At 30.9% G+C, this 16,145-nt stretch overlaps 1 protein-coding gene across 9 annotated transcripts in view; it reads left to right on the top strand.

The window, feature by feature from the left end:
• LOC143047997 (uncharacterized) overlaps nt 1-16,145 on the top strand; it is a 184,530-nt gene that overhangs the window by 143,744 nt on the left and 24,641 nt on the right. For all 9 annotated transcript variants that reach the window (XM_076221399.1, XM_076221400.1, XM_076221402.1 and 6 more), the window contains 2 exons: nt 2,585-2,695; nt 10,989-11,080. In XM_076221399.1, coding sequence (XP_076077514.1) covers nt 2,585-2,695; nt 10,989-11,080 — 203 coding nt within the window. The remainder of the gene's footprint in view (nt 1-2,584; nt 2,696-10,988; nt 11,081-16,145) is intronic.

Here is a 16,145-nt window from a genome sequence, read left to right as displayed (position 1 = left end):
CAATAAACAGAATATTGCTTTGCAAGGTCAAGGTCAAGGTGACAAACTATATTCATATCTAATTTGAATTTTGACTGCCTTGAAAAGTGATGATTCCTTTTATTATATTTTCCTATCTGTCACTGTAAAATGGTGTTGGGAGTTTCTTTCTAAAATGTCAGGGTCTCAACTTTCACAATCAGAGTGTATCTCAAAAAGGTTAATCTTCCAACTGCAGTGTCAAGGTCACAAACTTAGTTCAACTAACATAACCCATATCCAAATGTACATTTATATCTAGATGAAAACATTTGAATGTCCTTAAAGATATTAAAGATACTTAATTAGTATGATTTATCCACCATTAGGAGATGGTCATAAATTTCTTTTGAATGTTGACACCTACAAGGTATAATCTGTTTGTTAGTTAAATTCAGACTGACAGCAGCTAAGGGTTTGTGTCTATGCCTTTGGTGTGAAATATACAAGTTTTAAAATGGCTGTTGGAAATTCACATAAAAGTTACCAACTTCTGGTCAGCCTCCATACTAAGGATGGAACTTTAAGCTTGTTCTAATGTTCTTAATATTTCTATTGATAAACCATACATATATATATATACATATAAAGTTTGGCAAATTATATTAATATTAGCAAAAGGGTGGTCTTATTAAGATTTCTTCCAAATAAATCCCTAAGTGTGGCAATATTTTGACGGGTGATTGTCACATCATACCAGTTAATCCTGATCAGCACTAAACTTAACAGATTAAAGTCTTACATACTAATATTTAACAGATTAGTAAAACACAAGGCTGTCATAATAAGTGATCAAATCCCATTCATTTTACATCACCAGACCTTAATGTGCCAAGTCATGGTTAGTTGATACTTGTCCAATCTGAAGTGTGTCTCACTGAGGTCAACAATACAGTATCACTTTAGAACTCTACAAGTTTTTAGCAGAGTCACAGTTGTTGATAAATATCTGTTATCTTTCTGTTTATATATTATAACACTGATCAGTATTCACTATAACTCGATCAGACCATTAACTTTTGTAAAACAACTTGGTCAGATTGTCAATTTTACTCTGAACTCCTCGAAAATCTTTTTGAATAACAACTTGGTCAGATTCTCAATTTTACACAGAACTTCTAAAATTTTTACTTTTTTAATTCATAAAGATTTCATCTTGCCTGTAACAAAGTCTAAGCGGGCAACTATACATAGAGATGACAGCATAAACAATTTGCCAAGTACCTTACTTCATTGATTTCACCTTGCGGAACACAAATTGGAATGGTCCTCATGTTTTTCCTGATAAGACCTTGTCACTTATTCATTGTGATCTGATCTTGACATCCTTTTCATATTCCAGTGCTATCATAAATTATTCAAAACTATTCATGATAGGTCAATGATATTTGGTATGCATGTTTGCCATTAGAAGTTTAATATATATGTCCATCTGTCACCTTTGAAGTATCCTTGCAACAACTTTGTGGGTTTATAGCTTGTAGGCTGCTTCAAGGCAAAGTTTCTAGCACTATTGCACATCCCTTTATTTTCCAGTGGCATGATAATTGAAGCCTTCATTCTCATTGCCCACTTACCTTTTGTACTTATCGTTGATTTGTTCTTCTCATTCTAAAATATTTATGAAATATTTTCCAATGGATGTTCTGCAAGCAACAAACATTAATCAAAAGGAAATGATATATGATAAATTGAAGAAAACAGTTATTTAATTCTGATCTCTTTTTTAGAGGTAATAATTTATTCCAGCAGCAGCAGACCGGCAATTTTTTTTTGTCTGTCATCCCAATGCTTTACTAACTGACTTTTGACCTTTGCATTCCATTCCATTGAATTTATTTATTGTTTGTTAGGTTTCTGTCTGACTTCATCCCATGTCTTTATTTATTATAAACATGAATTTGGTAATTTGGTCCAATGGTATGGCCTATATCATGTACATGCACAATTATATCAATTATATTTACCTGTATTTATATCTTACTCTGAAATTAGATACATGTAGGATTCAGAGACAATCATATTTTATTGTGAGAAATAGCATTCAATTTCCCAAAATAAAAATAGCTGGTTAAACACTTGGTTTTTTTTAATCACACAGCACGAAAGCCATAAAAAATTGAGTATTATCATGCAGGCCTTTTATGTCACTGACAACTACCTTATTTCTGGTCCACAGATCAAATCTTTCTAGCAACCTATGTATAGTTTTATTTCACAAATCAATAGCAATAAATGCAAGAACACATTTTTAGTGTTTTTAAAACATCGCCATAAAATATGTTTCCTTGCAAGTTTTTATTTCTTATTTATGAAAAATAACTTACGATGACACAGGTGACCTCTAAAGTTATTATGATTTATGCAACATAAATTTTTAGCGGAACCCATTACAAATTTGGACAATTAGAGATGTATTTTGGTTAAGTAATGTTTACTTCTCCTTTCACACTTGTATGCATCTTATTATATGAAAGAGTTTGTATTGAAAAGGAAGATCAAATCAGAATTGTATGAATTTAAAATTTGAAAAATCTGTGAATAGTTTCCCGTATTTTTTTTCCAGATGGTAAAGGAGCATGAAGATGAACTTGGAACGTCAGAGAATCAAACAAAAATGGATAGTATTCAGCTACGATTCCCAAATGATAACTTACAACTTGACGATAATCAGCAGGTAAGTGTTACCATGGAGATTATTTCAAAAAAAGTAGTTAGTCTGGTGTGAAATAAGCTTAGATTGCCACTGAAAATTAGAGTACATTAGATAGGGACAGAAATTTTGCAATCAACAAACCACTCAAAGAGTTGTTTTAAATGGTTCATGTTACGATCAAATTGAGGATGGATACCAATGTTAAACAGGTTGCCTCATAGTGGGAATTACAGATTCTTTGATTATTTTTTGTTGATGTTGGTGTCGCTCAATTTTGTTTGTCTTATTATTGTTTTGTGGGCTTTTGTGTCTTTTTGTTATTTTTGTTGTTGTAAATTTAATAGTTTTGTCTTATCTTTCATTTATGATTTTTGTATTGCCTCTTCCTATTTTGATATGTTCCATCAGAAAGAAGTGAATCTATACAACATGATTTAGGCACAAGGTTATAAAACTTAACTGTGCCTGTATTTATACAAGCAGGCTGTCAGTTACAGTTTATGAGTTTTAAGAACCAAATAATGATCATAAATTTTAGATGCCAAAAAAAAATTAACATTCATGTACTTTCTCTTTTAGTATAGTTAGTTTATATGGGCAATTAACAAGCACTTTATCTTGACATTTCCTAAAAGTGTTTTTTTTTTTTTTTTATTTTAAAAAGTGCGTAGTATTTTGTGTGTGGAGCTGACATTACCAATTTTTTTAAGAGAACCTTTAGTAGATAACAGTTCTATTATCAAAAGAAGGAGAATCTTGAAGAAATTCTGCAACAATTCCCTGAGCAACTTATATACATGGTTTATATTTTTTTTTTAAGCAGAAAAGTAATGAAAATAGAAGTTGATGTGAATGTGTCAAACCTAAGGATAATATATTAAATGAATCAATTAAAATATAAGATCAGATATTCTCTGGAAAGGTGACATTATCCTGTTTTTGTACATTGTTTCATCATTGTTGTCCTTTTTTTGACTAGATAAAAAATAATGAAGTTTATAGGCAAAATTTTCTTGTAATTGTTTTCCATCATAGAATGGGAACTGAGTTTAGTATGATCTTCTTCTTACTTTGATGGTTTGCTCTTTAGAATATTTCTTTCCACTCATTAGTTTACTATGATCCATTTGTATAGTATTGAACGGTTCTCAGGAAAATTAATGTTTTGATCCGATTTAGTTTATCATCAATAAGATATTTATAGTAATAAATAGTAGATTTTGTACTAGTATGACTGTGACAGACATTTATAAATGATTGGTCTTAGTTGTTTTGATAATTTCTTTATATGGTACTGTTTGGAATATACTATTGTAATCAAATTGCATCTAGAAAATCTGAAACCATGCAAGCTTTTTGTGGTAAGAAAAACACTTTTTGATTATTTATTTTAAGATACTGTAACAGATATAAGCTAAGAAAATCATATGGGAGACCACTCTTTCATAGCTGTTGTACAGTCAAGAGGTGGATTTAGAGGGTTTTTCAGGGTGCCTGGGCCCCCCTTTTTTTGGAAAAAATTGGTTGATTATACAAAAAATCACTGAAGCATGACTGGAGTGCCCTCTTAAGGCAGAAGATGGGCCCCCACTTAAAACAATTTCTGGATCTGCCACTGAAATCACTTCCTGTTACATATTATTACTATATTATTAAATTATTACTTTAATAGGAAGTATTAAAGAATTGTTAGATATTTGGTCTGGACCTTTGTAATGATCAGTTGATGTGAGTAAGCATATTTCAGATTTGCCAGGCTGTTATGTAACTTCCTTATTGACCAAACTTTTAATTTTTAACCGGATTTTTGTGACTTGGGAATGTACGGCAACTAAATGAAGGTCAAGTTCAATAATGGCGATTTTGACTTTTACCGTTCAGGAGTTATGGTTCTTGAAAGATTGAAAAATGGAGTTTTCAGTCGTGTCCGTGCATTTATGCATGAACTGTTCTACTAAAGCTTCCCAAATTTTAATATGTTGTTACTGATGACAAAATGGAGGTCAAGTTCAATAATGACGATTTTGACTTTTACCGTTCAGGAGTTATGGTTCTTGAAAGATTGAAAAATGGTGTTTCCAGTCGTGTCCGTGCATTTTCTCATAAACCATTCAACCAAAGCTTTTCAAATTTTAATATGTTGTTACTGATGACAAAATAGAGGTCAAGTTCAATAATGACGATTTTGACTTTTACCGTTCAGGAGTTATGGCTCTTGAAAGATCGTAAAATGGCTTTTCCAGTCGTGTCCGTGCATTTACGCATGAACTGTTCTACTAAAGCTTCCCAAATTTTAATATGTTGTTACTGATGACAAAATGGAGGTCAAGTTCAATAATGACGATTTTGACTTTTACCGTTCAGGAGTTATGGTTCTTTAAAGATTGAAAAATGGTGTTTCCAGTCGTGTCCGTGCATTTTCTCATGAACCATTCAACCAAAGCTTTTCAAATTTTAATATGTTGTTACTGATGACAAAATAGAGGTCAAGTTCAATAATGACGATTTTGACTTTTACCGTTCAGGAGTTATGGTTCTTGAAAGATCGTAAAATGGTGTTTCCATTCACATTGTTGCATTTACTCACGAACCATTCAATCTTAGCTTTTCAAATTTTAATATGTTGATACTTATGACAAAATGGAGGTCAAATTTGATATTGACGATTTTCACTTTCACCAATCATCAGTAATGGTTCTTGTGATATTGCCAGGACACAAATAAATGTTAATAAATCCTGTTTGCTGTCGTTGTGACAGCCTCTTGTTACTATATTAAGTAGGCATAGATTTTTCGTCAAATGTTTCTCAACTTCTGTATTAAGGAATGATTTGGAAAATTTATCAGGAAAACTTTATAATATTGAGTAATGAACTAGATATTAGTGATTGCATAGATACTTTGAATTTTTTCTATACCCACTGAGTATGTAATCTTCCATCAATGTCTTATAAATGAGTTTTTTGACAAGACATTGCACACAAATTCTTTTTGTTGTTGACTTTATAATTCACATATTCCATAATTTATATAATATTACTTGGTTATTTTAAGAATTTTCTCCCTATAGAAAACATATGGCCATTTTATGGTTTATATCAACTTTATACACCTTAAGGCATGAATTTTTAATATACTTATGAATACTATCAGAAAGAATGTTAGCTTATGTTCAATGTAAGCTTACTTTTCAGTTGCTAAAAGGCGGAAATACTTCCAATAATATTGTGTTAATTCATTCAATTAAAATTTCAATAGCTTAAATTAATCAATCAAAATTAATACCATGAAAGTGCTACCGTAAGGCAATTAGTTTAGTTAGTTGAATTATTGTTTTGTTTTATTTATTACACCTATATGAGGTTTAGACCAAGAAGTATTGAAATTTTAATCTATTTGAATTCAAAACTATTATTTGCGGGATTAAATTTAATATGTGACCTAAGGAAATGCAGTTGTTATTGTAATATAATGGAGTTCAGTCAGGCAGCATGCTAATAAAGGAAGCAATTGACGAGTCCTGTGAAAAGTTGGCAAGCTTCTTTGAAGTCTGGAGCAAATGACGTTATGAATAAATGCAAAGGCTTCATTTTGTTTAAATTATATAGCTATATAGACTTATTCAAGGAGTAAATGTGTAAAGCCTTCTTATTGTCGTGGACAAATCTTATGTTGACATCTTCTAGTGAAACGTATTGAATTTCGAAGGATAAAATTGACACTTCATATTACCCTATACATTATGATTAAGTGCTTATTTTAGATTTAAGACATACCGATATTTATCAATCTTTGCATGGTATCTACAATTTAATGTTGAACTTTTTGTTAAATGCTAGATCTATTTTGAATGTTATTGTTACATTGTAAACATTATTGTCTTGACAGTTTTAGTCAAGAGGTCAAACCAATATTCATACATAGTTTGGACCGTTTTAGAAATGTATGACAGTATAAAGATAAATTACACAAACTTTAAAAATGCGACATTTTTTTGGACATAGAATGTGTTAACCGATATAACGGGAGATATTTACGGGAGATATTTACGTGCTAAGGTGAGTGTCATAGCTTTTGTTTATATTTTTCTTTCAAAAACATGGTTTTGATGGATCATTATGGACTTCCTACTAATTACTTGTTGACTGCATTTCGTAATGGGAAATATGTTAGAGAATTAATGACTAAAAAGACAGAATCTGCATTTTTAACCGGATTTTTGTGACAAAAATGTCGGTTATTGATTTGGGGATGTACGGAGGGCGGTCGGTCGGGCGGTCGGGCTGGCGGCAACCAAATGTTGTCCGTGCATTTACTCATGAACCATTCATCCCAAGCTTTTAAAATTTTAATATGTTGTTACTGACAACAAAATGAAGGTCAAGTTCAAGAATGACGATTTTGACTTTTACCGTTCAGGAGTTATGGTTCTTGAAAGATTGAAAAATGGCGTTTCCAGTCGTGTCCGTGCATTTACGCATGAACTGTTCAACCAAAGCTTCCCAAATTTTAATATGTTGTTAATGATGACAAAATGGAGGTCAAGTTCAAGAATGACGATTTTGACTTTTACCGTTCAGGAGTTATGGCTCTTGAAAGATTGAAAAATGGCATTTCCAGTCGTGTCCATGCATTTACTCGTGAACTGTTCAACCAAAGCTTTTCAAATTTTAATATGTTGTTACTGATGACAAAATGGAGGTCAAGTTCAATAATGTCGATTTTGACTTTTACCTTTCAGGAGTTATGGTTCTTGAAAGATAAAAAAAATGGTGTTTCCATTCATGTTGTTGCATTTACTCATGAACCATTCGACCTAAGCTCTTTCAAATTTTAATATGTTGATACTGATGACAAAATGGAGGTCAAATTTGATATTGACGATTTTCAATTTCACTGTTCATCAGTTATGGTTCTTGTGATATTACAAGGACACAAATAAATGTTAATAAATCCGGTTTGCTGTCGTTGTGACAGCCTCTTGTATAACCTATAATAGTCTGGCCTATATTATGCATCTAGTCATAAAAGTCTTGTCTGACAAGAAGGTTTCTGATTATATTGCTGCATATTAACCTGCACCTATTCCTAGTACAGCAATAAAAGTCGGTTGAATGATATTCAGGACAATCACTCCAGCTCGCTGGGAATTTGATCTATTTTTTTAAATTTTGAAACTCACCCATATTAATACTAATAATTACCGTAGTGTCATTAGTGAAGCCAGTATTTTTTCATAGACATATATACTTTCTAAAATATTTTTAATGGATATCTGAATATAGGTATCACTTTTGTCAATGTTAAGGCCTTCTGTGAAAAGGAAAATGGTATCAATAAGTAAACAGGTTATGCTCTCTAGATCATATCCAATACACTAATAAGTCGTATGAATGGTTTTACACAAGTCATTTTTTTTGCGGCCCTGTATAGCTTGCTGTTCAGTGTAAGCCAAGGCTCTGTGCTGAAGACCATACTTTGACCTATAATGGTTTACTTTTAAAATTGTGACTTGGATGGAGAGTTGTCTCATTGGCACTCATATACCACATCTTCTTATATCTATTAACACATGCATAGAATGCTTTTTTCACCAGTTCAATAGTTCTACTTTATTTAGTAGACATTATAAAGCAGTAAGTGGCCTGTTTTATAACAAGCATCCTCTACATTGTTACATATGTTTAAATTATTGAATGACCCAAATCATCAACCTCACAGACATAACTGCTTTCATCCTAGGAGGAAAATAGAATTAGTATATAAAAATGATACATTCGACAATATTGTACTGAAACATATCATATGAAATGAAGAAACATTTAAAAAAAAACAAAAAAAAACAGCCAAATGTTTCAGGTGGATCATGGCTGACCTGAGTATTTATGAAGTAAATGGGTGAGATTTTGCCAAAAAAGCCAACAATAGATTGAAGGAAAATGCAGCAAATTATGCGTAAAAATGTGCTAGACTTGACTGCTCTTTGTGTAAGGTAGTTTCAAAGTTAGTTTCGCTGCAGTAAATTTGAATAATTTCATAGTCAAAATTTTCCTTGTAAATCATGCTTGAGTACCAATGCTTCAGACATTTGGGATTGGAGTACCCTAATTACTGGCAATTCATTTTGCAGTACTGGTCCACTGGTATTATAAAAATTATGATAGTTATTCAAGCATTTAAAATACACATGTTTGAATTCAAATTAAATGAGATACATATAAACATAAATGAGACAGTAACCCAACAACACAAAAAAACATCCGCAGTAGGTGAGACTACAGGGGCGGATCCAGCCATTTAAAAAGGGGGTGTTCCAAACCCAGGACAAAGACGGGGTTCCAACTATATGTCCCCATTCAAATGCATTGAGCGGCCAACAAAAAGGGGGTTCCAACCCCCAGACCCCCCCCTGGATCCGCCAATGGACTACTATAAGACCATTTTATAGTAGTCTCAGGCAGTAGAATTGTTTTCAAATTATCAGAAATAACATAAAACATTTATAATTTACTGCATTTTATTAACCATGGCTTTCATTTTCTGAAGTTAAAGTTGTTTTCAAAAAATCCTACAAACAGGTTTTTTACACCATATCATGAAAAAGTTGGCACAGGAAAAAGAGGGTGGTCCGTTGTTGATCATGTACTAAAGACATGATAGAAACATGACTTTCTTATATTTTTAACCAACCACAAAAATGTTGTAATCACTGTCCCTGTGTCTTTGCATCTATTTACGTCATTGTCTTAATACCTTCAAATGTCTGTTTCTTAAAGTGTAGATTTAGCTGTAAGTAATCATAGCATTAAAGTGTTGACTTAAGCAAAAAAAATATGTTGGATTAAGTGTTCATCTTCTGTATACAAGCATTAAATATGAGAAAGTGTGATAAACGATGTACCTAGTATTTGAATGGTTGCAGAGATATTTCAATTCTTTAAAATAAGTAAAAACTGACATGTTTCTCATGACACACAAAACTTCTGACGTCACCATTTGCAAAAGAAATATTCATTGAGTAGTGGGAATCTAAGGGTAACACATTTAACAGTTCTCAGATAGGGAAATTTTGACGTCACCATTTGTAATAGAAATGTTCATCGACTAGTGGGAAGCTGGGGTTACTTTTATTAGTTCTAAGATATGGAAAGATATTTTTGAAAGTAACTGTGTTTTGTGATATGAATAATGGGTTTAACAATTCAAAATCAAGAAGATCTTGCAGCATATGTGTTGGCCAAGGATAAAATAGGATTGTCAACTTTTTTCAGTAAATTTAAGGTATAGTGTGATATAAAAAAAAAACAGTACAAAAATATGATGTCTGGCTGAGGATTACCTCAAGGTGATAGATTTTCTGGCTGCGTTGCAGACCCATTGGTGGCATTCAGCTGTTGTCTGCTTTTTAGTTGTGTTGTTGTCTCTAGACTCTTTGACAATTTTAATGTTCCTGGTTTAAAAATCTATTTTTCAATCCATGTCATAGTTTTTAAATTTTTCAATAATTCACATTTTTGTGTTCGTTGAAGGTTTGTAGTTTCTGTTGACAAAGGGTTACAAATGGAAATAAACCTTCATATCTTTTTAACAATAAGAAAATTCCAAACATGTTATATAATCAATTTTACACAAAAAGTTTGAAATTTTAAACTTTGGATTTTATTTATAGTCATCTTAGTGTTACTAAATAAAACAATGCAATGTTAAAATTTGTAAAGAATACCTGTGATCCAGGCTTTTGTGTTTGTAACATCTTTTAAGATATATAAACAAAAAAATTGAACATATGGAGCATGAACCGATAAATATTTCAAAAGGCTTCTATAACCAAAGGCATTCCGCTGAAAGAGGAGATTAAAAACCAGGAGGCGGTGGTGTATCGAAAAAAACAAAAAAAAAAGGTTGAAAGATTTTAAAACTATAGATTGTTAAAGAAGATTTTAATAGAAAGGAAGTTGAACGGTTTCACAGTAGGTGTTTAGACATATTTAAAATAAAATATTTCAATGGAGGATTTCGTAATTGTTGAGATTTATTTTGATTACAAAGGAAAGTGATGATAATAAGATGGATTATGGTAACCTATATATTAATTTTAAGACAACATTTCATGATGTTTAAGAAATAACAAATATTCATTTTTTAAGATTGAGGATGAGGTGGAGCAGGTTAAAAGTTAGAAAATTTGCATGCACATTTTTAAGGTTGAGATTATGAAATCCGAAATTTATGCAGAGATCATAGGGAATTGTATGAAGATCAGGATTAATGTGATTAAATTTCTGAATGTAAACATTTTTTTCTTTTCTTTCAGAAGAGAACTTCTTCAACAAAAAGAAGAAAGTCTGCACCAGGAGCTATTCTACTTAAAAGTATCGGGAAATCTAAAAGTTCCAGTAATTTGTGGTAAGTAAGGGATTAGTCAACTTTTAGTCTTTTTAAGATTGAGAGTGAGGTGGCCTTATAATGCCTAATTCCTTGTCTATCTAAAGGCCTATACTCTAGAAACATACTTATCAAGTCTTGCAGCACCAGACAATTGTTAAATGATCCATGTTAAGCAAAAGTCTGACATTGCATATGTTAGAAGCTTAATCCTTTAACTCTTGGTAGATTTTTGAGAAACCAATATAGTTCTTCTTGATGATGAATTTAAATTTTGGAATTCTGTTTATGTTTAATTTATAAGTGATAAGTAGGTTTATTGAACCTTCCAACAAAATTGTCAAAATTGTATGTGTATGTACCAGTCTAAGTACTGTAAACCAACATATTAAATTTTAAAACATTTCAATTATGGCAAAAAATGTTTATTAACATAATAAACAAATATGTTAGTACATTTCATAAATAGTTAAATAAGTTGAGCTAAGGAAGATTTTGAATACTAATAAACCTAAAAGCATTTGTACATGTAAGTCATTGCGCTCTGTAAGAAAAAAGTAAAATCACAAAAATACTGAACTCAGAGGAAAATCAATTCGGAAAGTCCATAATCACATGGCAAAATCAAATAACAAAACGCATCAAAAACGAATGGACAAGAACTGTCATATTCCTGACTTGGTACAGGCATTTTCAAATGTAGAAAATGGTGGATTGAACCTGGTTTTATAGCTAGCTAAACCTCTCACTTGTATGACAGTCGCAAATTCCATTATATTGTCACCGATGCGTGAACAAAACAAACAGACATAATAGGTAAAAATGTCAAAAATAGGGGTACAGCAGTCAACATTGTGTTATCATCTTAATCACTATAAAAACAACAAATGTAACGAAGAAGCAACAGAAAGAACAGAAAGTTTAACACCGTATAAGTGGGGATACATCCATCATAATAAAATAACCATTACAAGACGTTCAAAGAAAATGGCTGGTAAAAGTTTACACAAAATATTATCATAATAACCGAAGTTTGTAAACAAACTTTCATCGTTTACTTGTAATCTGTAAATCTCTTCATCAAAAAGATGTAAAGAAAACCGTTAAACCTGTGATGATCTTCCCAAACTTAATGAAATACTCGTAAAGATTAATCTCTAACTTTCCAATGGTGGGTGTTCAAGCAAAGTTGCTATAAAGCAGTGGAATTTTACACATCCTCAGCTCTGTAGAGATAAACATATCTATCCCTAAGATTACCATATATAGTCAATATCATTTGAACATCTGCGATCCTTAATCTACTTTGTTTAACTAGGTATCATTGTAATTATATTGTCTTATTACAGTATGTCTCATTCACTTCCAAATTCCTGTCATTATCGGTTGTTGTTCTTAAAACCAAATCCATATTGACTTTTACCTAGTCATTGGTATATACAGATGTTGCTGCTATCATATTTTATATAACTTTCACGTAGAACCTTTTTATAGATGACGCAAAAATTAACAAATGGTGCATGGACAGAGCAGTCACTGTGATATAAGAAATAAGAAAGAATGTATTAAATGCTAAATTTTATTCCTAATATGTAGTATTGTACTTTTATTGCATATGCATTTTATTGTTTGCTCAGGTGAAGATTAAGATAGAGAGGGGATAGCTTAGTACTTAAGTACTTAAAAAGAAATATTTTACCTTTTCACATTTTAATATGTCTGTCTCAAAACTGTAACTTTTTCAGCTGTAATTATTAAAATTATCTCCCCTTTTTGTCAGCTGGAGCTTCTATATATATCAGAACACCTCTTACTTGAAAAAATGAACTTATAATGTAGTGATATATAAATGCTGCCAATTTCAACCAAAATTTTATGTTAATTCTACAGCTTAAAGAAATTTTCCTTTTCAGAAATTATTTTTTATAAGAGGGACGGGCATCAATTTTCATATCATTTTAAATCTATAAATGGTTGTAATATCATCCTTCTTCGTATTTGAATTATTTCTAAATAATCCTCTACCTAATTTTCAAAGGTTTTAGATTTAACAAGAAGACAGTGATTTTATGATGATTTCACAAACAGATTTATGACATGTTTATATTGTATAAGGAAATGGCAGTGACAAAGGTTTCATAACAAAATGTCTTTATGACAAATCATTGCATCATAACATAAACTATTTCCATATTTTTGTTGACATAGTGTCGTATATATAGTAACAAAAAAATATCCTACAATTCATTAGTTTCATTGGATATTTAGGATACCTCTTAGCAACCTACATGTATGTGTATAGTAAAGTAGGTGGATGGGTTATGTTTAAATTTAAAAGTTCAAAAACCTGCATTTCTTACATATGATAAACAATAGGAACTTTCTTAAAGAGGTTTATTTGAAAAGTCAACAAATAAGTTGACATGTTTAAAATTCAGAAACGTGTCTCAATAGCCAATGTTTTAGTTCAAGTAGTTGCTATTTCCTCTCTTTTAAGTTCAAGGTTGAAAGTTTGAATTAAAGGGTATTGAAGAAGGTGAATTATATTATTCTCAAAGTTTCCTATGTACCCAGATAATTTTTCAAATAATTTTTTTCAAATAATTTTTTTTTTAAATTGTTATAATTCGTAAAAACAGCATTTGAGCTACATAAATTTCTTGCATCTGGCAGCATGGGTTAGGGCAAAACAACTTATCTAATGCCCTGTTAAAAGCTGACCAAATGTTTAAGATGCATTCATATGCACTTTCATGTTCTAAATTTGTATGAAATATTTGCCACTGGACATATGAACTAATCTGCAATCACTTCTGTTTATAAGGGATCTGTCTAGCCATCATATAACATCATTCATAGACTTATTTATTTACATAGCAATTCAATCGTATACCTATGAATTTATAACCAAAATTCTGGACCAAATATCAAGTCAAATTAAGTCCTGATACTAATATAGATGGTCATTTCTAAAGATCAGACGAAGTACGGTACTGTTGTAATGTACTCAACAAAAATGACAACAAAAACAATTTATGTTGGATGTTTATGTGAAATTACTCTGCAAATAAAATTTCCAATACATTTATAAGTCAAATACATAAGTGTAAGTTCATTTTATAAAGAAGTACATTTGAAAGGCAAATAAAGAAAAATTAGTACATTAAATATTGGAATAATATTTGACATAATGCAAGGAACTTCAAACATAGTCCCGTCAGGTTTGTAAATATCAGTCAGTGATCAAGATCTCGTGTGTTAAATTTCAATTTATTCCGTTTGATAATAAGACCTTTGGACTACTTATATTTCTATGCCATTGTCTTGGTGCTGTTTTATTGAGGTAAATTAATATTTACTATAATTTGATTTAATTGCTGTCAAATGAACATAACTTGGGCTTCATCTATAATTGGATTAGTTCATTTAAAGATTAATACAAGGTTGATCTATACCAAAGATTTCCATTGTTAAAAGTTAAATAATATTTCAACAGATATAAACATATAGTTTATACTCATTCATAAAAATTGAAAGAATTATAAATAAAAAGAGATGTGGGGTATATGTAAATTAGACAGAAACCCAACAGTGATCAGATGTCTTTAAAAAACATTTTGTTGTTAACATCATCTTGTTGGCCTGTTTCATTGCCAGTCATACATCATCTTCTTAATATATCATCCCCTAAAAAGTTTTTGAGATAAGATTTAATGGACTATCAAAGATCTGACATCAAACCAAGGTCAGACATCAGAATGACATCTTAGGTGTGAGTAAAGTTTTTAATCAATCCATTGTTTGACCTTAGCTTTGTATTAATTATGTCAGTTACAAGTCTAATGAGATCCCTCAAGACTGACATTGCTGCCTCTTGTAATATATCTAAATAGCACTTTATTTACACACTTTTTTTGTCCTTATATTTAGCAGATTGCCATAGCTCCTTTTATTTTAAATTGCAATGTATGTATTTTCTTTATTTTGACGGTATGATTCAAGTCTGTTTGAGAAGAGGAAAAACGTTTTTGTTTATTTTGACATATCTGCTCTTAACGCTGTATTAAAACAGAGCTTTCACCCGTCACAAAGTAAAAATTGCTACTTTGCTGAATATATCTTCTTAAAATGAACTAACATGAAAGTATAATTGCGACATTAACAAATAAAGAAATAAAGATCTTTATCTGATTTGTTGATCTGTTTTTTTTCTGTTAAGTATATTCAATGGGTACGATCACCACATATACTGAGAGATCACCACATGAACAGAGCGATCACCACATATACCGAACGTTATATATTTATTCTGTGCCAGACACAAATGATACCAGAAGAAAAGGAGAATATAAAATTGTCAGTCCATTACTGATATTTTACAGTAATTTTGTCCATTATATAATTTTTCAATAAAATTTTGTACAATGTAGTGGATTATAAAGTATCAAATAAGCACAGGGTTTTGGGCATCAAGTAATATTAGATTTTGATAGCTGATCATACAAGTGACTTTAAATTTATAAAATCCTTAATATTTTTCTCAGTAGCTCGATTTATTCAAGTTATCAATAGATATAAAATCATAAATCAACTAGGATATAATAATTTATTTTTTATTAAATCATGATTAATGTACAATTATAGTCCTACCCTTTAAGTATTTTGAGTGTAAAAGTATAAAAGTCATTTCTGCCTATGAGTTTAAAGTTTATTTAAAATATATCTGAACATTATCTTTTAAATGATGTACCAACCATACAGAAAAGAAGTACAGATTATTTTAGTAGATTAGTTCTCATATTTGACCAGAATTATCAAGTTTTGATAAAGTTTACAAGGTCAAATTAAATGACTGATTATAGAACCTGATGTCCAGTGAAGGTAGTTTGTGATATCTACCAGTACAGAAGACTTAACCACCACTTACTTCAGTGTTTATAATGATTTTGATATTTTTACAAAAAGATGAGAGAGTGCTTTTTGTCAACCAATACTGTTTGATTGGGAAATTTTCTGAGGGGAGAAGGTTGATGAACTTTGCGAACAGATTGGTCCAAGAAATCTGTAAAATTTTAACTCTTCTTAT

The sequence above is a fragment of the Mytilus galloprovincialis genome, chromosome 10, assembly GCF_965363235.1.
Source record: "Mytilus galloprovincialis chromosome 10, xbMytGall1.hap1.1, whole genome shotgun sequence".
Lineage (NCBI taxonomy): Eukaryota > Metazoa > Mollusca > Bivalvia > Mytilida > Mytilidae > Mytilus > Mytilus galloprovincialis.
The sequence above is the reverse complement of the archived record's forward strand: the minus strand, read 5'-3'. Positions and strand labels throughout refer to the sequence as shown.